Genomic DNA, 27,650 nt, shown 5'->3' on the forward strand with positions numbered 1-27,650 from the left:
ATCAACTGCTGTCTCCTTTGGGTCCTGTTTCATTTTGGAGACAGGAGGAATTTGATGTTATCTCTAAGAGACAGCTGAAAGCAAGTAGTGTTTGCTGTGGTTTCTCCTGCCTTCTCCCAACTTTGCTATCCTGCTGTTATGCAGATATCTGCAAGCAGGTCTATTAGTGGGAGGGTTGAGAGCACACAATGTTTCTTCTGAAGACTGTTATCAGGTTTGTGGCCCTTGACAACATGTTGTCCCACCCTAAAAACTTTGCTTGCAGATGTCAGTACTCCCCTGTGCTGGTGCTAGAGCTAGGCTGTGTCCTGTACGCCTTGTGTTTGTGCTGTATTTGCATGGGGCAAACCCCCCAGAGCAGGGAGGATTTGCTAATGGCAGGCTTCCCACCTGCTCTCTGTCCAGGTAGTGAATGTGACTGGCAATCAGGACATCTGCTACTACAACTTCCTGTGTGCTCATCCCCTTGGGGTGCTGAGGTGAGTGAGCCCTTTCATCACTGTGTATTTGTCTCATGCCTCCTGAGTGTTTGTGGTGTGCCCAGGTCAGGATTTTGTGCTTGCCAGGCTCACAGTAGCAATGTTGGTAAGACCACTGGGAGTTTAGGACTCTGATCTTTGTGTTTTGCTCAGCAGTGCTGCTCTGTTACAGTGAGACACACACACCCTGGAACTTGTGACACCTGGGCGCCCCTTGCAAATCACTGGCACAGCAGTGAGGTGCTCCTGTGCTCTGTTGGACACTTGTATCCAAGGAGCAGCAGCTCTGCAAAGAAGTTCAGATCAGTCCTTCCAGTGTAGCATTTATCTAGATTAATATGTGAGTGCAAAGAAGGCCCAGAGTTGGGAATCTCACAGAAGTGTTAAATTAACTGGGAGAGGTGAACTATTCAAATTAACTTGTCATCTAGAGTGTTAGATTGCAGTTTGGCAGCTGCCGAGGTGGAAGGTGGTGGAGGGGGGAGCAAAATGGATTCAGCTTATCACAACCCAGGGTTCAGCTTCCTGCTGCTGTGCTGACTTTGTCATTAACCTTCTTTCCTGCAGTGCCTTCAACAACATCCTCAGCAATGTGGGCCACATGATGCTGGGCTTTCTCTTCCTCCTCATTGTGTTGCGCAGGGACATCCTCCACCGTCGGGCCATGGAGATGAAAGATATCTACACCCTGGTAGGAAGCATGATTGCCTGGGGCTGAATGGAGCAGGGAACATGGAGTGAACTCAAAAAACAGAGTGATACACAATGGGTTTCCACTTGTCTTCCTCACTGGAGGGTTGAATCCTCCTCTTTTTTTCCTCCAGTGCAGAAGGGTCTGGGTGGGATGCTTATGTTCCTGCACACCCCAGTGCTTTAGTGCTTACAGTGTGTCCATACTGCTGTGGTGTGACCCAGCCTGGGCCTCTGAAGACAAGGAGATGAATAGAGGAAGGACTCCCATGGCACTGGCTTTTCCTGCAGCGCTTGTTGTGGAGGAACTGGGAGATTAGGCATGTCCCAAGATGCTTCTCTTCATAGTGAAGTGTGATTTGTCTTACACAAGAGCCGCTTGTGATACCTCAGAGGAATTTGGCTGCCTCAGTCTCTGAAGCAGAGATTCTTGTAGCCAGAACTTCTGTAGTCTCTCTCTAGGAGAGGATGGAAAAGTCTGCAGCCCTGTGGGCAGAGGTGCTGGTGGTTTCTGGAGACAAACAGCTCTGTTATCACAGACTTGGTAGCAAGTAAAGGCATTAGCAGTTGTAAGGGTGTTCTGCTTGTGGTTTTCAGGTGAAATCTTGGCCAAATTGTGATGGAAATGCCTTCTCACACTGGCTGATGGGCTCTGCTCATGAGCTTCTAAGACCCTACTGATCACAAGAGCAATTCTGGTCAGTCCTCTCTCAGTTTTGGGCAGGATGTAGCATGGCATGAGGTACAGGACAGAGATTTTCAGTTTCATTATGTCAGTACCAAGACACTGAGGTCTTCAGATCAGAACTTCCAGTGTGATTAGCTTAGGTTTGCTGCCTGTGGATTCACCTGGCTGTGCCATGTGTCTAAATCCAGAGCCCGTAGTTGCACACAGGACACTGTGCTGCACTGGTGGCTGGAGGACTTGTGTAGGAGTTAGGAGGGATGAAGTGATGGAGAATGGAAGCTTGCCTGTGATCAGGACACTGAGGGCACTTACAATACAGCTCTGCTCTCTTTCAGGACTATGGGATCCCAAAGCACTTTGGTCTCTTTTATGCTATGGGCATTGCTCTGATGATGGAAGGGGTGCTCAGTGCCTGTTACCATGTCTGCCCTAATTACTCCAATTTCCAGTTTGGTAAGCTGAGTTTCATTTCTCCTTTTGAGCTGGAGCTAGGATTTGCCATGTTCTGTCTCTTGCTGTGTTGCTGACGTTTCCCATCTCTCTAGCCTTGCAAGTCTCCCTAGAGCTTGCCTGTTTCAATGCTCAGTCAGGAGGCTGTGATGCCCTGCGGGCACTTATTTTCTGATCTCCTTTAGTTTTTGTTGTCCCAGAGCATGGAGATGTGCTGCTGCAAGGTGGCAAAGCACAAAGTGCTATACAGTGTTAGTGCAGCAGCAGTGCCAAACCCGAGGCTGGCAGGCACAGATCCCTGATACTTTGTGTGCCCTTGGAGCAGCTTTCTGGGCCACTGGCAGTAGGTGTTCACACTGTTTCTGTTGTGTCCCTCCACAGACACCTCCTTCATGTACATGATCGCAGGACTGTGCATGCTCAAGCTCTACCAGACCCGGCACCCAGACATCAATGCCAGTGCGTACTCCGCCTATGCCTCGTTTGCTGTGGTGATCTCCCTGGCTGTCCTTGGAGTGGTATGTCTCCCTCTTACTCCACTGCTTCTCTGGCAAGGAGGTGGCATGGCTGGGAACGAGGCTTAGGTGTGAAAATGACTGGGGAAAGCAGCAGAGTAGGATAAGAGTGTGTTAAGCAGCTGTTAGCGTTTGAATTCTCAATTCTGCTGGGCTTTCCTCCTTGCTTCCCCTGAGCATTCAGGTAGGAGAAGAGCAGAACAGTTTCCTCTAGGTGGGCTCTTGTTTTGGGCTTTGCCCACCACATGCCATCCTTCTCAAGATGAGAAGTTCATGCATCCAGATGTACATGTCCAAGTGCACAGATGATTTTCCTGGGGAGTGATTCACATTGGAGGAAAGGGGGGTGAGGCTGGCTGGGCTTCCAAGACAGGTATCTTATACCTAGTTGCTTGTGCCCATTTCTCCCCTTTGGAATACTCCAAGTTGTTTGTCACAGCTCCTGCAGTGGATTTTCCTATCTCTGCAGTGGAGCAGGGCTAGGATAATGTCTGGGGGCCTCTCAGGCAAATTCCTGGAGTACCTGCCTATGGAAGGGCACTGGAACAGAACCTACAAGACTTTGCCTGTTTGCTCATAGCATTGCAAGTACTGAGCTGGGCTTTACCTTGGAGGTCTCTGCTTCTCTTCTTTTGAAGGACTCATTTTCATTCATCAGTAACCAGGCAATATCCATGGAATTCTTGCTCTGAAGTAGCAGCTAGATCCCAGTGTGCTGTTAGCTCCTCACTACCACATAATGCAGAGGTCTCTGTTTATGAGACTGTCTGTGGGATAAGGCATGCAGGAGGAGCTGGTGACCTTGGGACTTCCCAAGAATCTCTTGATAGCTGTAGTAGATCTGGACAAGGTTCAAAACACTGAGACTTTATTATGGATTGCTCTGTCTTCTTTTGTGGGATGCTTTGAAGCTGTTCAGTGGAGCTTGAAAGCAGCATGTCTCCCTTGTTCCATTCATGGATAGGTGGCTTCCCCACTTGCTTTTTGGTGTGTGGGTTTTTATCTCTGCCCACACAAAGTGAAAATTTCAGGCAAATGCTGTGCTCCAGAGTAGGGAAGCGGTCACAGCCTGATGGCAGATGAGAGTTTCTGGACTTCTTATTGTATGAATGAAAAACTGGGATTTTAATGTAGCATTAACCTGTGCTTGCAGGTTACTTTCAGCCCTTAAATAAAATGAAAATGCACTGTAGGTGCAATTGCCTGCAGAGCAGTTTTATCCTTTTTGATCTACTTCAGTGCAGTTGTTAAAGTAATGATTGGTTCCCTGACTGCCTTTGTAAAAATCCACCTCCTGGCCAGAGAGCTGCTGCCCAACCCAGCAGAGAGAGCTTGCTTGGCCTTGTATTTCTGCTCCCTGGGCCAGCTGCTGTCCATTCAGTCTTGCCTAAAGGGACATTCAGAAAGAATGGTCTCCTCTCCAGGATGCTGAGCTAGTCTTGCTTCCCTGGACTTCATTTTGAGTTTATAGATCTGTTTTCTGGTTGGAAGATTTAGGTTTTTTTTCCCTGTGTTCAGTGAGGTTGTTTCATGTCCCATGGTGATACAGGACAGGAAAGGATTGTCCTGCTGAAAGAGGGTGCAGTTTACTTTTAAATGTCTTTGCTTTCAGGTGTTTGGGAAAAATGACATGTGGTTCTGGGTTATTTTCTCACTGATCCACATTTTGGCCTCACTGGCTCTCAGCACCCAGATCTACTACATGGGTCGCTTCAAGATCGGTGAGTGCTGTGGCCCAACCATCTCCTCCTGTGTGTGGTGCCTCCTGTCCTCACCTGCCTGTGCAGCACAGTCCTGTGGCCTCTCTTCTGGGCTACCCTGTCCTCTCATCCATCTGATGCTTTCCTGGCCTCTGAAGTCCTTGTGCTCCTGATTCCCAGTGGGAATCAGCAGGAGCTGTGTGCTCTCTGGTGGCAGGACTGCTGGGCTCTGAGGGAGCTGCAGTTCTCCCTAGTGCTGTGCTCAGAGGGGTGACCCCCACCCTGTCATGGGGTGGGCAGGGAGAGGGTCTGCTGGGGAGCCTGGCTCTTGTGCTCTGCTTAAACCTATTTCTTCTTCCTCTTCTGCCCCTGTCTGCCTCAGATGACCCTGACTCAGGTAATCACAGCTTTCCTTTTTCCCTGTTGAACTGATGGTGCTGAGCTGTAGCAGCCAGGGATTGCATGGATGTGTGTGGGGAGGCAGGATCGTGTGCCACCTGGGGTCAGCTCCTGGGAAATGAAACCAGTTTGCCAGCAGCATTGCCAGTCCTGTTTCTTGGCAGGAGGGGAGTGATCCAACACAGGAGAGCTCAGATCTTGGTGCGGGAGCCTTTTCAAGCTCTGTGTTGTGGCTAAAGGGGAACATGTGTATTCATGCATGTTTATCCATCCCCGCTGCCACTGATGGCTCTGCAGTGAAGCTTCTGCAATGATTTTGAGAGCAGGAGTGTCTGGAGTGTGCTCTGCCCCTCTAGGACCCTCTAAAGTCTGTGGAACCTGCTTCTGCTGTTTCCCTGTTCTGGCAGCTTGTTTCCTGGAAGGTGCTTTTCCCCCTTCCTACATACACACACCTCTCTTCCAGAGATGGGGTTGCAGAGCCAGCCTCTTTACACATACAGGCAGGGACTTCTGAGCTAGTGTAGAGGGGATTTTAAAATTTATTTTTGTTGTAACCTGTTGTTCTGGCCAACTGTCATCTACATCCTGTGGTGGATGCCCTCCTGCTCAGCACAGACTGCTTCCAAAGGGCAAGACATGAATCTGCTGACACCTTGGGCTCTCTGTTTTCAGCTGGTGGGTGTCAGCTTCTTCCTCAAAGGCATTTTAGAGCTCAGTGTGCTGGCTGTTCTGGCTTTCTATCCTTTGCTTTGACAGACATGGGCATATTTCGGCGAGCAGTGATGGTGCTGTACACGGACTGTATCCAGCAGTGCAGTCGACCAATGTACATGGTAGGTGACTTCTCATCCCAGCACCTCTCTGCAGTTCCTCACTTCTTTAGGCAATGTGCAGAGGAAAGAGGTGGGGCTGCTTGAAAAAGTGATGGTCCTTGCTTCCCCTGTTCTCCTTCCCCCAAAAAGGTGGGGTAAGTGTAGGTCTCTGCTGGAGTGGTTTACCCCCAGCCTCCAGGCCTCCCCTGATCTCAGCCTTGGTGAATAAAAAATCAGAGCAAAGGTGATAGAAGTGTGACAGGATTTGTCTTTACACTTGCTCTCTGGGAGCATCCATTCAGAGGAACAGGTACGAGGCTCTGTGCAGTGCAGCCTCTCTGGGGAAGGCTGCAGCTATTTTGGGTCTGTGGCAAAAGCAATTGCCATTTCTGCAGCACCTCAGGGCAGATAGCAAAAAGTAAAGAGAAGGTGGCTGTTACCGTGTGTCCCACTGATTGCTTTCTCCATAGCAAAGAGTGCTAATTAGGGCTTGAAGCCACATGGAGTTTTTATCCATAAGCCTTCTTAATTTTTTATTTATTCTCCCATCTCTGAATAAGCAAACTTGGTCCAGCCTGAAACAGCTACATCATGAAAGCAGCTGTAAGCATAAATGCACATGCCCCACAGACAGAATCCTTCTGCCTGCTGTTGTTACAGTGCTTCCCCAGCTAATGGTGATGGCAAGGAAAAAAAGGCTCCCTGAATACGTGCAGGATGCTGTCCAAAGCTTCCCCACTACCTCTTTCAAGCATGTCCTTGCTCTCTGCAGTAGTTCTTTTGTAAAACAGTGGGAGGGAAGGAATCTAACTAGGAAAACAGTAGAAGCAGTCAAAGGATTCACAGAGCCTCATGAGATTAATCCTTTAAGTGCTGAGCTTGTCCTTTTTTAGATGTTTAGTCTCCTTACAACACTTTCTTAAAATTTTTGAGGGTCAGAGCAGTTTCCATCCCATAAAAGCTCACACAGATCCAGGTGCATGTGTGTTTGCTTGAACTGGACTCCAAATCCTCACATAATTCTCTCCTGAATTTCTGAGGCAAAGGCCTTTTTGCATACTCTTTTCATTTTATATGATCATCAGTGTCTTCTCTCCAGGACAGGATGGTGCTGCTCATTGTTGGGAACCTGGTCAACTGGTCCTTGTAAGTACTAGTGTGTTGGTGCTTTGTGTATTTGTGCATTGGGCAGCAGGATTTGGTACTGGGACACACGTGGCCTGGAGTGATGGGGAGAGGCAGCAGTGTCTGTGCAATAATCCTGTGTTGGGGCCCTTCTGACATGTTTTGGCAGGCAGGCTGATCTGAGGGTGGTTGGCAGATCCATGGGATGCAGTGCAGCACTAGAGCTACATGGAGCATCCCCTGAGCGTTTCAGCTGGGGGTGTGTCATGGCTCGTGTTTGAGGAGCTCGTTCAGGGCTGGCCTGGTACTGTGCTGCTGGGTTGTGCTTCCCACAGAGCTGGGAGATCTGTGGCACAGCCAAGGTGCAGGAGACCTGGCAGACACAGTCACAGAGCCTGGCTGAGCAGTAACTGCATGGGAGGGATCAGCTCTCGGATGAGACCTCAAATCATTGGCCCAGGCTCTTGCTTTTCACTAAAGCTGCTTCTCAGGGACATGCTTTCTGCCAAATGTACAGGTCTAGGGCCAGATCCTACCGAGTGAAATGTGTTTGACCATGGGTTGGAAGCAATCCAGGGCCCTTGCCTGTCCTCTGGGGTCTCCAGTTGCTTCAGCAGCTGACCATGGCTAAATTTCCTTGTCTGGGAGCAGAGGCAAACAGTGCATTTCCCCCAGGGAATTGGGAAACTGTGGCACTGGTGCTGTGTCCTGCAGTCCTGGTGGGGGCTAGAACAGTGTGTGGCTGTCAGCTTGGGGATGTACCCTGTCCCCAGTGAAAGAAGCTGCCTGATGTCCCTTCTATCCTGTCTCTCAGTGCTGTCTTTGGGCTGGTGTATCGGCCCAGAGACTTCGCCTCCTACATACTGGGAATCTTCATCTGTAACCTGCTGCTGTATCTGGCCTTCTACATCATCATGAAGGTAATGGGTGGCAGCTCTAGCTGTCCTCGGGGCTCCTGTCTCCAAAGGGGAAGGGATGGGCCTTTTTTCTGGCTGCAGTTTGGGTTCCCGTGGTGCTGCAGAGGGATGTGGAGGGACCTTTGTGGGGCTCACTTGTGGGGTGAGACAGGGTGTTGGGGAGGGATGGTGTGTAGCCATTTCAGGGGTGGCTGGGCTGTGTCTTTGGGGGGTGGGCAGCCCTTCCCAGATGCAGATAGTACAGGCTGGTGTGTGAGCCCTGTGCATGGCTCTGTGCCCTGGAAAGGACTCAGGGTGTCCCTGTCTGCAGCTCCGCAGCTCTGAGAAGCTCCTGCCCATCCCCCTGTTCTGCATCGTGGCCACAGCAGTGGTGTGGGCAGCTGCCCTCTACTTCTTCTTCCAGACCCTCAGCAGCTGGGAGGTAAATTTCCCTTTTACTGTTCTGTCCATCTCTTTCTCATCATCTTTCCTTCCTGGTGCTTGTTTTGCACGAAAATGACTCTGGAGAAGAGTCTTGGGCTGCTTATGGGGAGCTGAAAGGGTTTATTTAACTCCTGTAGCAGACTTGTGAAGGGAGCATGGGAAGCTGTGCTGACTGAAAAATTACTGTAGCTGTGTAGAGGCTGTTTATAACCAGGTGATCTGGAGGTGACTGGTCCTTCCTAGGGGACAAAGGAGGAGCTGGGGATCTGGAAGGAAAACTGGGAAAATCCTGTCCAGTGCTGGTAGAAGACATCCCTGGAGCAGATGGCCACCTGGAGTCAACCAGGTCAACCTGCCTGGGGTTGTTAGGGCTCTTGGTGACCTGGGAGGCCATTAAATCCTGACTGGGTGCCTTCTAACAGGATGTCACATCCATCTCCATGGAAATGAGGGGCTTGTTGCAGGGTGGTCTGGTGGAGGCTGTGCAACTTGTGCTATGCAGGACCTCAGAAGTGGAGATCAGAGGGTTCGCCTTGCATGTGGGTTGTGGTCCCAGATCCATTTTGAGGTTGTTTCTGGCCTGCCCATGCCACATTTCTGGCCAGCACAGCAACTTTTCCTGGATCCTGCTTGGAGGGTTAAGACAGGGTGATCCCTATAGGGTCTAGTGTGGCCAGCAAGGTCCCAGTAGGGGTGGATATCAGGTCCTGAACCTCTGCCTGCTCTCCTAGGAGACTCCAGCAGAGTCCCGGGAAAAGAATCGGCCATGCATCCTGCTGGGATTCTTTGATGACCACGATGTCTGGCACTTCCTCTCTGCAGCTGCCTTGTTCTTCTCCTTTCTGGTGAGTCCTGCTGAGCCTCCCACTCTGCTGGATGGCTTCTCCCTCTCCTTTCACCTTGCTCCCCTCTTATCCACATGGAGCTGTGCCTGCTCCAGAACTCCACAGAAGTGCCCCAACTCCTCTGCTTGTCTCTACCTCCTGACATCCTTCAAAGTGGGATACTCCTTGTCAGTGGGATCAAGCTTTCTCCTTTATCTTATTTCTCTCCCAGTGCCTTCTGGCCTCAAATTCCTTCTGGGGCTGTGGGTCACACAGCTGTTGTGGGGAAGCTGAGGGGCTGCTGCTGTGACCAATGACTCATGGATTTGTGAACATCTCCCATAAAGGCAAGGCCTGAGATCTGAAAGGAAGACCTCCCTGGCCAGCAAGACCTGAATCTGGCTTGCACTTTCCTCCTCAGGTCCTGCTGACCCTGGATGATGACCTGGATACGGTGCGCAGGGACAAGATCCCAGTGTTCTGAGTCCCCAGGGACAGGGCGCAGAGGTGTCCCAAACCGCTCAGCCAAAGGCACTGGGCCACCGGTGTCTGTGGAGAATGAGCCTGCTGCCATGGCCACCAGTGCAGTGGGAGCAGGGGAATGGGATTCCCCAGCAGGCACGGAGGGGTGCTGTGGCAGTGAGGTGGGACCAGGAGGGAAGATGATGTTACTCCTTTCCTGCCGCATCCTCTGGGGTAGGCTTGATCCAGAGGCCAAGGCCAGTGCACAGCCCTCTGGCTTGTGGGTGCTGGAGCCAGTGAGGGGGGAGGAAACAGGAGGGAGGCATGTCAGAGACCTTTGCTTCCCTTCCTCCCTGCTCATGTGCTCCACTTCTCTCTGGTGAGCAGGCTTGAGAAGTGCCATGCAAACCTTCCTGCACAGGGAGCTAATGTCTGCACCTGCAGTCTGCTGCCCTCAGAGTCCCTTCAGCAGCACAGGGAGAGCATTTGGTTCCTGTACTGCAGCAGCCAGGGGAGAAAAGGACTCCAAACTGAGGTGGCAGTGGGGGGACTGTGTTTTCTTTTTTCCTTTTTGTTGGAGAGACTCCTTTGGTAGGTGGTGGAGAGCCATGGTACCAAGGCTGCAGTGTTGGTCAGCAGTGGTGAACTAGAGCTGCCTGGGAGGGCTCTGCCAGACTCAGAGCCTCCTACCTTGCTGTCTTGCAGTCTCCCTGTCACTCTGTTGGACAGCCACACTCCTCTGGCAGCTCCTGCTGGCCCTTGGCAGCGCTCTGGTCTCTGTCACGGCACCACAAGTGCTCTCCTCAAGTGACCCTGAGAGAGAGCGCACGGCAAAGCCACAGCCTTGTGTGGTGGTCCTTGGCTCCTGCTGGATGCCTTGCCAAAGGAGCAGGGTGGAACAGGGAGGTTTGCCAGCAGCCTCAGACTTTCTCCTCTCATGAGCTTGCCTTGGACAGCCTTGGCAAAGTAGGTTCTCTTATGGACTGGGAGGATGAAGGAGATTTTGGGGCAATTGGTGTTGAGCTCTTTAGCTAAAGATGTGGACCAAATTTTCTTCTCCAACTTGTCTGAATTGGAAATGAGTTTTTTAATGGCTTCTGCATTATTTTCAGTTTCTTAGTTATTAAAAAAAAAAAAAAAAACAAGAATAAGGTGTGAATTATTTCAGGCCTTGCATCTAAAATGGGACCTGTTTTGCTAATTTGCAATTAAAAAGTGTTCTTTGAGGCCTGCTGTCCTTATTCTTGTCTGCCTGAGCATTTTTACTTTGGTGTATGTGCATGTAGCCAGTGATGCAAAGGTTTCGTTCCTCTTCTGCTCACTAAAGCAGGTGACTCTGGTGATGTTTTACTCCAAGAGTCTGTATCTCCTTGAAGAGTTTTGCACCAGCTGGTTTTTATTTTTTCTAAGCTGGAGTTTGTCGAGATGGTCAATAAAATGGATGTTTCTGGTTCCCTGCTCTGCAGGTTGATCTGAATTCTTATTGCTCCTGCTCTCAGCAGCAGCAGGGACAGCAGTCAGGGCAGAGGGGTGCCCAGTGGTGTCACACAGCTGCTGCCACCCTTGGGACTGTCACAGGTGTTTCTGGAGCATAGGTGTGGATGACCTGCTTGTTCTCTTAACCAAATTGCCTTTGTGAGGCTACATAGATTAAAGAACAGACACTCTTATTTGTCACTGTAGTCCCTTGGGCAGGGTGAGGAGGAATGACACAAGAGGCTGCCAGCCTTTATCTTCCCAAGTAGAGCTGTGCCAGACTGAAGGAGGACCTCTGTGCCCCCAGATTTGTCCAGTTCTGGGGACACATTTTTATAAAATATACTTTCTCCCTGTGTTTTCATAATCTGTAGTTTCAGACTATGTTCCAAGCTTGTATTTGTTTCTAGACAGGAAGCTGGTTATCTTCTCTAAATTGAAATGTGAGGAAAAAATAATGTTGAACAGCAGTTGGAAGGCTCAATGTAGGAGGTAGAACAGCATATGGGCTTGCTGTGCTGAGCAGAGATGAGCACAGCATGGAATGGTAAGGTGGTAGCAGGGAGGGAGAGGGAGGCTGGTGAACAGCACAGAACAAATAGAAAACCATGACAGAATTCAATTAAATACAAGAAAAGGCACCTCAAGCCTGAGAGATGGGAGGAAGGGTTAGAATTGTCTGCCTGCTGCTTCTGTGCTTCCAGCTTGCTGCATCAGTTTTTAAAATTTCCTCTTAGCTTTGCCCTGTTTACTGGGCTCTGTTGGTGCTTCAGCTCTCCCACCTGACCCCTTGATGGCTGTGGCTGCTGGGGGGTCTGGCTAGGCACTTGGGCACTCTGTGCTCCCAGGTGTCCTAGGCATGCTTGGCTCTGCAGCCCTTGCCCCAGAAATGCAGCTTTCCTTGAGTGCTGCTGTCCTTCTTGGGCCACTGCCCTTGGGCAGGAAGAACAGCTTGCTGGTATGTGGGGGACCCTCATTCCCTCATTTGCAGGAGTCATGCTGTTGTTTCCTCACCTTGCCCTGCTCACAGAGGGAGACAGATGTGCAGGGTAAAAGCAGAGAAGCACTGTGGAATTGTGTTGAGAGGTGAGGAGGCCTTTTTGCTGCCCATGGGCTGGTAGTGGAGTCCCTGCTTCCCCCTGTTGTGCCCATGCTTGGGATAAGCTGCTGTTACAGCTCGTAAAAGGGAAATAACAGTGCCACAGGCAGGGACACCTCCTACTTAGAACAAGTTGCTCAAACGCCCATCCAACCAGGCCTATCTAAAGATGGTGCATCCACCACCTCTCTGGAAAATCTGTTCTAGTATTTTACCACTCCCATTGTAAAAAACTTCTTCCTTACATCCCATATATTCCCTGTTTTCTCAGGAAATGTAGGTAAAATTGTTCTGCCCAGTACAACTGAAAGGAGAAGGAAACAGCTTCTGTACAATACTGACATCCCCTCACAGGTTAGGAAAACTACCCAGGGTCATGAGAGCTGTTACAACTCCCCCTGGAGCCTCTGGACTGGCAGAAGAGCAGCCAAGGCAGGGGGAAAACATTGCAGTGTGAAAGAGGAAGGCAGCTCCCTCGTGTCCTGTTTCCCCTCCCCTCTATGACTGAACTGTACACTGGCTGTCACTGAAGGAACAAAAGTCCTTCTGTCTTAATACTAAACTTCAGACTTATTTTAAATTAAGACCATCCCTAAAGGCAACTTCCATGCTTGCAAGAATTTTGAGGTTTACAAGCCAGGTTTTCTGGAGTCCCTGAAAAGAATTGTTTCCTAGTAATTCTGTCAACTTCAGTATTGTGCAATCTCCCAAAAAACCCTTTACTTACCTTGCAGGGTCTCTGTACTGCTCTCATCCAAACTGCATCCTTTAGATTCAAACTGTGACAAAACAACTGTCTTACACCACTTGCAAAGCAATGCAAGGGGACTGTGATGAGAAGCATTTTATAAAATGAAGTTGTATCTCAACAGTGATCACTGTCACTGGGGCAAGGACAGCACCTGCCATGTATTTTTTAGATACTACACAATCAGTATTTATTTATTGTGAATTAAGTAGATTGTATGTCAACTAATATGCTGCATTACTCTGGTATATGCAGAGAATGTACATCAGTGGAAAATTCTGACTGTAAATTCCCAGTCTCAAAGCAAAACTTTTATTTTTACCTCTACTTTAGAGTGAATGGCATAGCTTTATATGGGGAAAGAAAGAACACAACATTCAAAGAGTGTTTTTCTCTTTTTTTTAATAAAATACTATCATGTTCATATCTATACAAATAATTATTACAACTATTAAACAAAGTATTACATTTAACAATAGAAATCTCAGAACTCTGAACAAGATCATGGTTTGGGATATTTACACCTGAATGCAACACATTTGTAAAAAGATGTCAAAATAAACAGAGCAAGATCTTATTTACAATTGGAAGATGATGTTCCTGTTCATTCATTATAGATTTCTACTGCAGAGTTCCTATTTTCCATTACAAAATAGTAAGGACTTTCCACTGGGACTGTATCCAAGTCATTTACAGCTGTATAAAACAGAAGCACAGCAGAATACTCTGGACTGAATATAAATAATTTACATTGTGGAGGGCAACAGCATCTTTGATTAATCTCCTGTGGCAAAATCCATACTTGCTTCCCTTCTCAGAGAGAGCAGGCAGGAACAGGGTCCAACCTCCCGCGAGCTCTATTGTTTCACACTTGTGATTGCCAGAACAGCAGCACATATTGTAAAAATGGAAACCGCCGCATAAAGATTCTTCTGGTGAGGCAGAAAAAAAAAAGCCTTAAAAAAATTATCTCAGAAAAACTGGTATCAGCAAATAATAAATGGTATCTATGTAACTAAGCAGGGCTTGCTCGCAGAGAGTATGAATTTGTAATCTGCTAAATCTTCCACCAGTTCACGGAGGAACCTTCTCTTAGTGGGAATAAAGCCTTGTGCTCTGAGGTTTCCAATTTATGGATTGCAGAGGCAGTAGGAAATTGAAAACACCCTCACACAAACCTGTGTCTGCTACCCATGCTGGATCATGGCAGTGGGAGAAGGGAACACCAGGAGGTGCTAACAGGTCAGGTGACAGCAAAGGATGGATCTCCTTATAGCACTGTATCAGACAACAAAACAAATATGACTGATCTGGCACAAACAGATTCAATGCTACTCTGTCTTGCCAGGGGAAGTAGGATCATAATTAAAGTGATGAGCATGAAACTTACTAGGGGAACAGCAAAAGATGACAGCTCTCAGAACACTCAGTCATCCAGGAACAGTGGGAGTCTGACTGAGTCCTTGAGCCAGGACTGCACAAGTGCCTCAGAAAAGGTGAAAAGACAACAGGAGACCAGAAATAATTAAATGGCCCCTCTTCTCCAGCCATGGCCTCTGCAAGTTGCCCTGCCACATGACTTGTTTCCTGCAACAGCACTACAGACACCAACCACAGTAGCAGCAGCAGCACAGCTTTAAAGTGCAGTAGGAAATCTGTGCAAAGTTCCGGTGGCTCAGGACTAGCACCTGCTTTTACTTTTTTTTCAGGGAGGTGCTCTTCCACCTGGGAAGCAGCACAGTGATAAGCTGGTAATCTGAGCTGGAAAATCCATTCCAGCCCCCAGCTCAAATCACTTCAGTTCTTGTCTTATTTAACTGTTCCTAAATGAGGTCCTTTCTCTCAAGAAAAAAGTGTATAAATATTAACACATTACTATTGTATTGCATGCTTTCAAATTAGTCTATCTCTGCTCTTACTCTCCTAGGCTGTTTAAGGGATTAATGTGGACATACATGCAATCCAGCCCAATATTATTTACTGTTGTTTGTTGAAGTCATTTAGGCCAAGCTGAAACCCACAGCCACAGAATGCCTATCAGCTATGGCAGTCCCACCCCAGAGTTAGTGCCCAAACCTTTCCCTTCCACTGCTGATTTTTCTAAATTAAGTGATACTGGGTATTTTTCCTTCCTTCAAAGCCAAAACAAGCCCTGTGTAGGTAACCTTCAAAGAAAGTATTATGGAAGAGAAAATGCCATTCTCAGCCTAACAAATTGCAGCTAAACTCACAAAATCTTTTCCAAGTATATCTTGAAAAACAAAGGAACTGTTAATTGCTGGGTAGTCCTCAGGAGAAAAAGGAAATTGATGTCATTGTGTCATGGATGCTTGCTGAAGAAAATGTGTTTGCTTGTCAAATGGTTTTCATAAAAAGTAGAATCATTCCATCTGCAGAAACTCCTTTTTCAAACTGCCCTCTCCAAGCGCACATCAAGGTAAGGTGAGCCTTATCAACCTGACAGCTAAGCACAACAGGTTCAATGGGAGGGGAAAGGAAAACTGAAGAAGGACTCATTGCATTTGCTCCTCTTCCTGAAAGCAGAGCCTGAGGCCGTGGGGAAGGAATGAGATACTGACGTGTCAGTGCCACAAACTGACCTACGAAACTAAGTGCAAGAAGCCTGGTGGATGTGGAATGGCAGGTGGGATTCATTTACAGTGACAAGGAAAACACCAAACCATTTAATAATTAAAAACTAACAGAAAGATAACATCTAATTTCCTCTCTTTTGATGTGAAATATCCAGTCCCCCACTGTCCCTCCTAAAGACAAAAGAACATGAACATGAGAGAAGCTGAAACCCACAAGCTGCTCTCAAACCAGAGGACTAGGCCAGGTTCAACATTCAAAGCCCATCTTAGGCAGTCAATTACACCAAAAGGCTACACAACAGATCCAATTTTTCTTTGATTAAAGTTATGTAGAGGCCAGGCAGCAGTGTAAATATGAGAATTTGGATGAATATGTTGATACAAGGCCCTCACAGAGATGTCTGCCTACCTTTCTTGTCACAGCAGTCTCCTGATCCCACACCAACACCACAGGACCATTTATCGTCACTTACAGCATGAAAATAGACTCACACAGAACTTGAACAGAAATTCCCATGTTCAGGGAGGGGAATGAAATTACATTTCTCCATCCTGGTCTCATCAGGTTTCAGAAAAAGGCCTGAGAAGGACGTCAAAGTGCCCTGTCACTACAAAATACAATCCTCCAGAGAAGACCAAGGGTCACACAGTAAGTACTTCTCAGCCACTCACTGCAAAACTCTGCAGTTCCTGCAAAATCCCAACAGTCTTTGTATGGCTGAAATGCCTGTGCTGTGATTCCCTGCACTGCAGGCATCCTGTGAGCAAGGAGGAGCTGGTTTTGGTTGTCTTTATAAACAGAATGGGGGCATGTGAAAGTTACTGACAGTTAACTGCCTTTTAAGAAAATAATGTGCAGCACAGAAAAAAAAACCAAAATCACAGCTGACATATTCTATCACGAATACTCAGGACTGCATTTAACCTTGAGACAACAGCAGTAAATATGGAGGAATAAGAAAATAGATATTTCAGTGGAAAGGGACCTATAGTGATCATCCATCCCAACTGCCTGGGGTGCCTCCATCCACTTCAGGACTGAGCATGTTATCCAAATGCCTCTTAAACATGCTTGAGGCCTCCAACACCTTTCCAGCAAGCCTGTTCCAGTGTCTTTACCACCCTCCTGGTAAAGAATTGCTTCCCAATGTCCAGTCTGAACCTCACTTAGTGCCTCTTTGAGCCATTCCCATGTGTCCTGTCAGTGGATCCCAGGGAGAAGAGATCAGCACCTCCCTCTACACTTCCCTTGCAGTCAGGGAACTGCAGAGAGCAAGGAGGTTCACTGTCTATCCAGATCCCTATCCAAAGCATCTGCCAACAGCATCTCCAAGTTTAGTATCATCAGTAAACTTGCCAATGGTGTATTCAACTCCTGTATCCAGATCAGTGATAAATACATTGGATAGAACTGGCCCTGGAACTGAGCCCCAAGCAACATTGCTGACCAGGTGCCAGCCAGATGTAGCCCCATTCACTGTAAGACCTGTGAGCTCTACCCTTCAGTTCTCGACCCAGCACACCATGAACCTGTAAATCCCACAGATGAACAGCTTGTCCAGACAGATGCTGTGAGGGACAGTATCCATAGCATTACTGAAATGCAGAAAAATTACATCCACTGCCTTCTTTTCACCCACTAGGCGGGTGACCTTATCACAGAAAAGTATCAAATTAGCTAGACAGGACTTCAGTGTTGTGAATCCATGCTGCCTGTGCCTGATGGCTGCATTATTCTTTAAAACTCCTTTCAACAGTGCCCAGTGTAATATTCACAATTTTTCAAGGAACCCAGACTCTCACAGTCTGTAGTTCCCTGTGTTCTTCCCTCATGCCCTTTCTGTAGCTCGGAATAATACTGGCTACTTTCCTGTCAGCAGGGACCTATCCAGACTCCCAGATCTTTTGTAGATGATCGTGTGGGGGGTCCTGCTGTTTGTCCTGCTTGCTCCTTCAGTACTCTGGAATGAAACCTATCTGGCCAACTGGATCTGTGGACATGCAAGCAATGCAACAGGTTTAAGTTTACAAGCTCTCTCTAGTTTTCACAGACATCATAAAGTAGTGTAGTTTTCCCAGCAGAGGAAACCAATATGGTTTTCTGCGAATGTCTGCAATGATGAGCTGGATTAGCATCTTTATATAAAGTCCTAGAAGCCAGAGCTTAATTTTTCACTAGTTTGTCTTGAAAGCCAAACCCATTGCTGCACACACAATTCCATTTAAAGAGAGCAAGAATGGGTGCATTTGCTTCTCTCCTCAAAGACCAGACAAGTGTGTATGACCACAGAGTGGCTGCTGCTTCAATCCCCATCCTTACCATCGAGAACCCATGGAACAGACACTGTTACAGAGCTCAACTCACCACCTGAGGCAGACCCTTTAAGACTGACTGCACTACAGACACCCCTTTGGTCAAGAGTCTCACCAGGGCACACCCAGACCTGCAGCTGCCTTAGCTGGTTTGAGGCTGAGAACTGACTCATTCCTAACCCCTGCCTCCTGCACAGGCCAGTGGCTGCCACTTGGTGACTGCACTGTGGTAGAGAGAAATTGCCTTGCTGTGAACTGAAATACTCTATTACTTATAAGAAACAGAGAACTAATGCACCACTTAGATTTAGTGTCTTAAGATAAGCTCCATCTGAATTAAATCATGATTCCAGGCAGAAAGGGACCTGGGGGTACTGGTTGACAGTTGACTGAACACGAGCCAGCAGTGTGCCCTGATGGCCAAGAAGGCCAACGGCATCCTGGCCTGTATCAGGAATAGTGTGGCCAGCAGGAGCAGGGAGGTCATTCTCCCCCTGTACTCGGCACTGGTGAGGCCACACCTTGAGTGCTGTGTCCAGTTCTGGGCCCCTCAGTTTGGGAAGGATATTGAGATGCTTGAGCGTGTCCAGAGGAGGGCAACAAGGCTGGAGAGGGGCTTGGAACACAAGTCCTGTGAGAAATGACTGAGGGAGCTGGGGGTGTTTAGCCTGGAGAAAAGGAGACTCAGGAGAAACCTTATCACTCTCTACAACTTCCTGAAAGGTGGCTGTAGCCAGGTGAGGATTGGTCTGTTTCTCCAGACAGCAACTGACAGAATGAGAGGACACAGTCTCAAGCTGAGCCAGGGGAAGTTCAGGTTAGATGTCAGAAAAAAAAAATTATTCACTGAAAGATTAATGGGGCAATGGAATTGTCTGCCCAGGGAGGTGGTGGAGTCACCATCCCTGCACATGTTTTAAAAAGACTGGACATGGCACTCGGTGCCATGGCTTAGTTGATGAGGAGGTGTTAGGTTAGGTCATAGGTTGGGCTTGATGATCTCAAAGTTTTTTTCCAACGTAATTCATTCTGTGATTCTGTGATTCCCAACCAGGATCACTTTGCATGAAAACACCAGACCACAGGTTACAAGAGCAGAGACACTGTCAGGACAGACTACATTCACAGCCCAATTATTTTTCATGTTAAAACCTCCTTGCTTTCCTGGATCAGTGTAAAAGGGCTTAGCAAAACCAAAGTCTAGGCAGTCAAGCTGTGGAAAACTCTTCTAGGTCCCTCTTTGTGGATCCTGTTCTTTGACATGGAGGAATATCTTCCTTTCCACCTTTCAAAGAAAAAGAAACAAAACAAAAAATGCCAGGGAGCCTGCTCCTGCCCATACCCTCACCAGAAGCTTCTGACAGGTCCCAGGAGCAACAAGATGATGCACTGGTGAGCAAGATAAAAGAGGATGACTGCATGTCAGGGAACCTCAAGTTAACTATGTTGTTTGTAGAATCAAACCCAGAATGGTACTTCCAAACACAAAAAAGGCAAGTATTTCTGCCCTGTAAGAAGAAAAAGCACACTGCAGAGACATTAAATAAATAAAATTTACCTAATTCTTCCCTTTCCTTTAAAAGAATTAGGACCAAAATTTGTGAAAATATTGGAGACTCAGCCAGCACACACATTCACTCCATCTCTCATGCATCTACAAACACATCACCCTTCCTCAAATCCCAATGTCTTCCTGTGTGTTTCAACACATTCATGTTCCTCCTTCAGTCACAATCACACAGGTTTAGATAAAAGGTGCATTCAAGTGCAGAGTACTGATATTAACTCAGGCTCAATCCTATCAGCAATATCAAGTAAAAACTGTGGCCCCAGGAATTTCCAGTCATTTTGTGGGATGCAACAGGCTTAGTCCTCCTCCCATGTGCTGCTTGGTACAACAAAGGGCTGTCATTCACAGAAAGCAAGAAGCTGGTGTTAGAGCATGGGCCAAAGAAAAGTAGAGAGGGGAAAAAAAAACAACATTAAGAAAGTGCTAAACAAGGTACAAAACCCACCCTGAGGTAACTTGCTGCAGTCAGCAATGAAATGGCAACAAACATGGCTGCTGTCTCTGCTGACTGCACCAGGAGTCATGAGCTACACTGAAACAGTGACTGAGTTCAGCAGTAACTGAAGCCACTGTTGAAACAGATCCAAACAAGATTCTTAGAAAGTCATGGGTTAAAGAAATCTAAATTTTCTAAAACAGTATTTTTAATTGCTGACCATGGGAGCACACATTAATTTTCACCAGGTAAAGTCAGCCTTAAGTTAAATGCACATGACAAGCTTGAGACAGACAAAAGCTGCACAACAAATGCCTTTTCCAATTAGCGCTGGGTTAACACAGACTTGACTTGTGTTGAAGCTCCTGAAGATATTTTACAAAGGAAAAAGAGAAACCCAAACCATTCCAAGCTCCTCTGCAGTTTCAGGTAAACACATCAGGAACAAACTGACACCTGTAGCACTTGTTTCCTATCTCCATACGGATGCTCTCACTCCATGTATTACTGAGGGCAGCCCTTACCTTGGAACAACCAGACATCAAACCTGATTGTTGGAAAATCAACAACCAGTATTTGCACAGCTCTCAATGTTGCATCCTTATGTTTCCTAGTAAGTAAGCATTGCTATAGGCACTGGTGCTTTAGAGTCAGTAAGGTGGGTGGAAACACAACGGAATATGGAAAATACCATATACATACATTGAGGCAAATAAACAGTGATCCTATGAATGGTCTCTCCAAGGGTGACAGTAAGATCCGCTTCCTTCTTCTTAAATATATAAACAACAAATCAGACCAGAAGTCAGTCTGCCAGTTTTCATACAGCAGAGCTGCAGTCATGACCTAAAATATGGCTTATATTGTGGGCAGGGCGGTTTGAGGGCTGCTTGGAAGAATCTGAAGCAGATGTGTTTGCAATGGAAAGCAAAGGTGACATCGCTGAGCCATCTGGAGGAAGAGCTGTGGCTATTTCTGGAAACAAAGAAGTTAAGTTAAAATTGGATAAGTGCGATGTGTTGGTCATGTGCATTGGTGGCATATCTGGAAGCAAAGGAAAACTTGGCTGAGCAAAACCAACAGGCCTGGGAGGAGACAAAATGGATCCAAATCGATTGTTTAAACCTCCACCGCTTGGCTTCTCCGTGCTTGGGTTCGGAAACATTTGATTGGGAAAGTAAGGGATAGAAATGTCGTTGGAGAGAGTAGGGTGGGCAGGAGAGTAAGGTGGATAGAAGGACGGCAGTGTATTCTGAGGATCAACTGGGATTAGAGCTGGTGTCCGAGTGGCACTAGGCTGAGTGACTGGTGGGATGAAAGAAGCGTTAGCATTTATTGGTGGATTCATGCCACCCTCTGGAATAAAAGGGAATCCAAAATTCTGGGAGAGTGTATGTTGGTCAGGGGCCACGTTATCATTGGACACTTGAGGGCCATCAGACATAAATCGGACAATGCTTCCTCTTTTTTCTATCGTGGACTGTTGGCGCCCAAGGATCATGCTGCCACTGGTGGACAGAGGAAGATGGGGAAGACTAGGGTCAAAGACATTTCCATGTCTCTGGTTTCCGGATCGATTCCTTTCAGGCTGACGTATTTTAGAACCTCCATTGTCTTGCAGAGGATGCCTCGAGCGCTGAGTGACCGAAGAATTTGGCTGACGAACAGAAGGCTGCCCTTGCTCGCCGCTTCCATGAGAAACTGCAGGGTGAGGGTGAGTTGGCCTCACAACTCCATGCATATTGCTGGACACGGGTGTATTCATGTGGTTCTTAGTTCCATGACTGTCCGTCATTCTCATGGGGTTGGACTTCTGCACAGAGATGTTTGGGCTTGTATTGCGACCCTGAATGTCCCCTGAGGAAGAAGAACTTGAAAAAGGAATAGTCAACGAACTGTTCCTTGTGTTAATTGCCCCAATGGACATGTCACAGCTTTCCCTGCTCTGACCATCACCATCCCTTCGGATGTGGACGCTCTCCCGTGCTGGGGGACAGTTGTACTCGATTGTGGAGGAGGCACCGCACTGCGTGTTCCTTTGATGTTCTGGGATTGATCTTTGGCTTCCACTGACTTGATCTCCAAGGTGAGGGGCGAGCAAACTCTGCATGAAACTTTGGTGGCATGTGTTTTCATTCTCCCTCGATGGCAGGGTATTCCCCGTTGGAATACCCTGTACTGGCTGGTAGGGCAGTCTCTTCTGCCTCTCTATGGATGGTGCAGCATTCTGACCGATTCGGAACGCTTGTGACTGCATGCCCCGAAGCGAGGACACAGAATTGCCAATTTCACTGTTTCTTGAAGCCTGCACGTCAAAATTGCCCGTCGGTTGTTGATTGGGTCCAGAGGGCTTAAATGTTTGGCAATCAGAAAGACGCTGCACATCCGAGCCAACTGTGTGGTCGACCGACAAGCGGCCCTGCATATTATGAATCGCCAACCCTTTACTTCTAGAAACATCAAGATAGCTTCTCATTTCAAGCTGGTCAGAAACCCTAGGGCCTTGAAGAGACAGTCCTATTCTCTGCTCGGAATTAGAGGGTGTCTTCCCAATGAGAGCCTCAGCAGAGTAGCTGGAAACTCTGTTTCTTTCCTGCCTGTGAGGGGTGCATGTCATATCTGATGGTCTGGAAACAATACTGGCCTGGGACACCATTTGCTGCTCTAAGCCCCTTGAGGTCATAAGTCTTTGCATCTGATTGTGCCCTGACACGTGTTCTGAAGTGGAACCTTGCTGTCTGCTGCCAACATCCTGTTGCTGTTGATGCATAATATCCTGATTGATATGGCTCTGAGGGTGGCTATGGTGGTTTCTGCTTGTTGCAGGATTTTCACAGTTCTTTTCAGGCTGGGACGCTCCAAAGTGCTGCTGCATCTGCTGCTGCATTTGTTGGTGGTGAGGATGGGGCTGACCACCTTTCTGTCGTGTTTGATCACTTCCGTGGTGTTTTTGCTGTAGAGAAAGCTGTGTGGCTTGTGTTCCCTGGATGAGATTCCGTTTCTTTTGCATCTGCACCTCCTGCTGTATCGTTCGCTGTTGGTGGACACTGTGGGGTTGAGAGTGGACTGAGTTTTCCCCATGAGTGACATGGTGCTGCAGCTGGTACAAGTGGTGCCTCTCTCTTAACTGCCCAGCCTGCTGCTGCTTCAAGTACGGGTGATTACTGTGAAGGTGAGAGATGCCTTGGGCAGGGACATGTTGAATTGGCTGCAAGTGCTGCCCTGCCTGGCCTGGCTGCTCTGAAAGCGGCGGCTGAGAACCGCACTGAACTTCAGTTTGTCTCAAAGCCGGCGTTACGAAATTGCTGTTGGGTGGGAATAACCTATTGAGGCCATCAGCGTGCCCTTGATTGCTCACTGGTGCCACTGAATTGGATGAATTAGGAGGAATCTGACTAACCAGCATCTGTGTTTGATCAGCAATACCCTCCGGTGTCCGGTTCATCAGCGCCATCCCCTCAAGCCTTATGGGTGCTGTCTGGCACTGCTTTTGCCTCTTTGCTGTAGAAAGCAGAAGGTCATCCTGAACGGCCCTCTTAGCAGAGTCTTTGCGACCTTCATGGTTTTGCGGCTTTAAGTGTGATTCCTGCAGCTGGGGAGCCTGCATGGTGCTTGCCCTGATAGCATTCAGTTGTTCCTGAGCATATTCACTCATCAGAGCAGGTCCCGGAGACGGATTGATGTAGGTACTAGATGGAAGGGAGAGGCTCACAGTTGCAGGGATGCTTGCAGGCTCTGAAGACTGGGATAAACCTGAGCAACTCACCAGGGGATGGACAATGCGGCTCTGGTGTATCAGATTATTCACACTTAGACTGGTTATGCTGGGTGTCTGGGAAGTGGAAATCTGCAAAGGAGTGTTTGATGTTTCCACACTTCCTACAGAGCAGCTTGGCTTCTCAACCTGCCTGTCGACATTTGTCTGTACTGTTTCATGAGCACTGAATTTGTTAGGTGCTGCTTCCAGCGGCCCTGCGTTGTTTTCTTTCACTGACTGAGGTTTAAAAGGCTGTTGCTCTCTCTCCAAAGGTGCAACCTCAGACTTAGAGATGACATCCCTCGTGTTAACCTGTATTCCCCCTCCACCTTTCTCAAGGCTTTCCTGGTCAAAAATAGCTCTCGCTGCAAGAGCTACAATGTCAGTCTGTTCTGAAAATGTGCAGCTGTTACAGGTACTGGTAGAGGTGCTGCTTGTGACATCTTCTCTGGTGGTATCTGGCAACATAGATGCAACTGAGAAGCCTCGACTGCTGCCAGAGCTGGTTGACATGGGGGAGTCTGCCTGCCTGCTCGTAATAAGGGAAGCACTGACTACTTCCTGATCAGAGATGCAGGAGTGAGGCTGGGAGAGAGTGTCACTTTCCGTGTTCATCAGCAAGAGTTCCTGCTTCTCAGGCAAATCATTTGATTCTGCTGATTTAGAGATTTCCATAGGAAAATTAGAATGCTCCCCCTGAACAGTAAATGAAGAGTTTTTTTCCACAGCTGTTCTTTCTTTTGCGAGATCAGACAGCATTTTGGTTAGACCCTGTCCTTCTAACAAGTCCGCATCTTGCATTACCACTGAGGAATCGTGCGCAACATTGCAGGACTCCGAAATCATTCCTGCCTTGGAAGTATGACCTGCTGTGTTGCTCTGTGCTGCTGAAGTCCCATTTGCAACCTGCAAGTGTGTAACCTGTGCTTCTTTACCAGAGGATGTTAAGGTGTTGGGGGGTTCGCAGGGTTTGGGAGACTCTGATGGGACAGAGGCAGTTGGTGGGTGGCTCTGAGATCCCTGGGCCTGCTGGCAAGGAGCAGCATCTTTGGCCGGTGGGGGAACGAGCAGTAGCTGCTCTGACACTACAGACTCCAGCGGTGAGGAAGCAGGCACCTCTGCCGTGCTCGGCTCTGGAGCAGAGGGGGTTTTCACTGCCTGTTCGGAGCTCGCAATCTCTTTGGAAGGAGAGTCAGAAATGCTGATGCCACTCGATGCAGCTGCGCTGCCTGCCTGCGATGTGGTTACAGCCTGTGATGCTGCTGAGGCGTTTTCCGGCAGCCCTTTACCACTTGAGGACTTTGCCACTGTTTCCACAGAAGCACAGTCCACCTTCCCAGCATCTTTGCAAGGAACTGCTGGACAGGACACTTTATTATTGACTGTTTGGTGTTTCTTTGTGCTTGGCTTTTTGTTTGTCCTTTTTGATTTTGCACTGGATGGCAAACCAGCAGCCGCTTTTTGCGGGGAAGCGTTTATGGAGTTAGATGCACTGGTTAATACCGAAACCTCTGCAGGCACTGAAGATGCCACAGAAGTTGGCAATGACACACAGTTGACTGTGGCAATCTGGTTATTGACAGTTGCAGGATTGGTGGGGTGGCTGAGAGACAAGTGCAAGCAGCTCTGTCCAGCCATTTGCGATATGCTTTGATTGAGGTTAGCTAAAGCACCAAATGTATTGAGGGCAACATTGGTATTTGGATCTTCGCTGGTGGTGGGCTGAATAATTTGCATAGGGGCTTGGTTTGAAGCTCCAGATGAAGACATCACAGGCTGCAATGCAAAAAGCTGCCCATTTAATGAGATAGTGTGAGGGTGCTGTTGGTTGGACATTGTCACTGAAAATGTCTGCGTAGAGCTAGAAGATGGCAAAGAAGATGGCCTTGGTAATATATGGACGAGGTGTTTCCCTCCAAAAGTCTGTGGAAGAGAGGCATTTTGCATGGTGCCACTGGAGTTGGCAACTGCAGTCGGCCCATTCACAGGAAGTCTTACAGAAGCAGAAGGCTGAGCAGAGAGGAGGGGAAGAGGATTTTGATTTGCAGCTTGTATAATTACAATTTGCTGACTAACATTTTGGCTGGGAACTTCCGCTCTCACAATGGGTGGGCACGGAGCAGGGTTTGGAGGCTGGAGAATGATGACATTCTGGTTAGCTGGTGCTCCTGTCACAGCTGAGGCAACTGGCTGAGCCATCTGAATCACCTGCATAGCTGAGTTTAATGGAAGGATGCTTCCTGCAGCCTGAGCTTTAACCTGTGGCTGGCCGATTAAAGGCTGTATAGGTACAGGTGGGCACGAGGGCAAGGTAACTACAATCTGTTCAGCTGCCTGGCCATCCCCAGGCAGAGAAGCATGCAAACTGATACTTGTAGTCAAAGGCCTGCTGTGGGCAGAAGACACAGTCCCAGCACCATTGACTGGCTCGTTGAGGAGGGCAGTCATTATCCCAGATGGTGTCTGGCTCAGCGGCTGAACAGTGTTTCCTGCCAGCTGCAAGGTTGTCCATGTGGTCTGCGTGTTCCCAGCTGAAGGCATCCGGGTAAGGCTACTCATGTTTTTCAAGTCTGAAGTGACAACACCTGAAGAGCCTGAAAAAGACCAGCAGCTCTCCAGGGGACTGGCAGCCAGAGTGCTTATTGCTGTCACAGCCTTAACTCCTTCTGCTGCAGATGTCACAGGCCTGCCAGCACTGCTGACCACGTCCATACTTTTGGGGACATTTGCAGAAGAGCAGCTCTCTGTAGTAGACAGCCTCACAGGTGGCACACAAGCTGTGTCCATGGTTGAAACGGCACAGTTCTCCTGGAGGTCACTCCTGGAATTGTGTGTATTTGAGCAAGTTGCATTCACCTGCTGACCTTGGGAGGCTTCCACAGAGGTACTGGAAGGAAGGCTGGTTCCCTGTGGGAGCGTTTTCTTTGCTGATTTAGTGCCCTCCTCATCACTTTTACTTTTGGGGGGATTTTGCTCATTCTGTGGTGCATTACTTGAAGAACACTGTAGTTCCTGTTCTGCTGTAGGTCGAGGTGTGCTCTGTGAGCTGGCAGGAGCAGTGGTGGGCACACCTCGCTCGTTGTCCGGGGTGGAGAGCTCAAGAACATTCCCTGCTGGAGCTGTCTGAGCGGATGCCAGTGGAGAAACTGTAGGTTGTGACCATGGCTTATTTTCTGTGGGGTAAATACCAGCAATTGTCACAGGAGTCACTAGATTGCAAGTTCTCTGAACTGGCACAACATTGGCTGTTTGCTTTTGTAAATTATGACCAACATTAAACGTTATTCCCTGCACAGATGCTCCCTGGTTATTTCCATTGGGCTGAGTCCCATTTGAATAGACAATGATGTTCTTTTGAACCTGATCACTGGGAATAACAACTGAGACCTTGGCGTTTTTGAGGTTTCCTTTCCAGTGGATTGTAGGGTCATCATATAAGCAAATATCATTTGCTTTCAGTAGTTCGATGTATCTCCCGTTTTCCTTTTGCAGTTCATCCAGCTGTTTCCGGAGTTTTTTTATCTCTTCAGCTACAAAACAGTGAGAGCACTCCATTACATCAGCACCAGAGCAAATAATGAAACAATGCTACCACATGATTTAGAGAGTAAACACTGTGTAGTAATGAAATAATTTTTAGAAATAAACTGAATAAATTGTTAATAATGTATGTTATTTTCAAATGGTTAGCACAACCTATGGGCTCTTATCCTGGTAAGCTTCTCTTCTGAATGGGAAAGTGAATGAATTTCACAGACTATTCCATTATCAATAACAGGATATATCAAATTACTTAGGAAAAAGCATTAGGACTAAACCAGATGAAAGTGAATGCTAATCAAAATTGTTTAATTCCTGAAGGAAAGACAACACAAGCACATTAATATTTTTCTTTTCCCTGCTCTTTTGCAAACACAAAACTGTTTTAATTGATAATCTTACAGCTTTCCAGAAGAATGAGTTTCATTACATCTAAAAACTACAGACAAAATGAAATACAAAGCACTCATGTAAAGCCACAAAAACTGGAAATGCACTTGGGAGATGGCTCACCAAACTGGGAAAATCACAATAAAGCAGAAATAAAAATCACAAACCACAACATTAGCTCTGAGATTGTTTCTGTCACACCTCCATCACAGTACTTTTACACATCTATTCAAGTAAATTTTA

General features: G+C 47.7%; 2 protein-coding genes across 4 annotated transcripts in view; one reads left to right on the forward strand and one right to left on the reverse strand.

Annotated features, from left to right (window-relative positions):
- The window catches only part of SIDT1 (SID1 transmembrane family member 1), a 41,083-nt gene extending 29,339 nt beyond the window's left edge, over window positions 1-11,744 (forward strand). Inside the window, exons 15-26 of one of the 3 annotated variants that reach the window (XM_053970154.1) lie at window positions 406-479; window positions 1,047-1,170; window positions 2,193-2,310; window positions 2,689-2,825; window positions 4,435-4,543; window positions 4,905-4,919; window positions 5,678-5,754; window positions 6,833-6,879; window positions 7,673-7,778; window positions 8,086-8,196; window positions 8,930-9,043; window positions 9,444-11,744. In XM_053970154.1, coding sequence (XP_053826129.1) covers window positions 406-479; window positions 1,047-1,170; window positions 2,193-2,310; window positions 2,689-2,825; window positions 4,435-4,543; window positions 4,905-4,919; window positions 5,678-5,754; window positions 6,833-6,879; window positions 7,673-7,778; window positions 8,086-8,196; window positions 8,930-9,043; window positions 9,444-9,506 — 1,095 coding nt within the window. In that variant the 3' untranslated portion in view covers window positions 9,507-11,744. Of the gene's footprint in view, window positions 1-405; window positions 480-1,046; window positions 1,171-2,192; window positions 2,311-2,688; window positions 2,826-4,434; window positions 4,544-4,904; window positions 4,920-5,677; window positions 5,755-6,832; window positions 6,880-7,672; window positions 7,779-8,085; window positions 8,197-8,441; window positions 8,620-8,929; window positions 9,044-9,443 lie in introns of those variants that run through there. The other 2 variants (XM_053970155.1, XM_053970156.1) reach the window with 2 other exon arrangements.
- Window positions 11,745-13,207: 1,463 nt separating this feature from the next.
- The window catches only part of USF3 (upstream transcription factor family member 3), a 34,533-nt gene continuing 20,090 nt past the window's right edge, over window positions 13,208-27,650 (reverse strand). The window contains exon 6 of the mRNA XM_053970150.1: window positions 13,208-27,007. Within this exon, the coding sequence (XP_053826125.1) occupies window positions 20,541-27,007 (6,467 nt within the window). The 3' untranslated portion in view covers window positions 13,208-20,540. The remainder of the gene's footprint in view (window positions 27,008-27,650) is intronic.

Source organism: Vidua macroura, chromosome 2 (genome assembly GCF_024509145.1).
Source record: "Vidua macroura isolate BioBank_ID:100142 chromosome 2, ASM2450914v1, whole genome shotgun sequence".
Classification (NCBI taxonomy): Eukaryota; Metazoa; Chordata; class Aves; order Passeriformes; family Viduidae; genus Vidua; species Vidua macroura.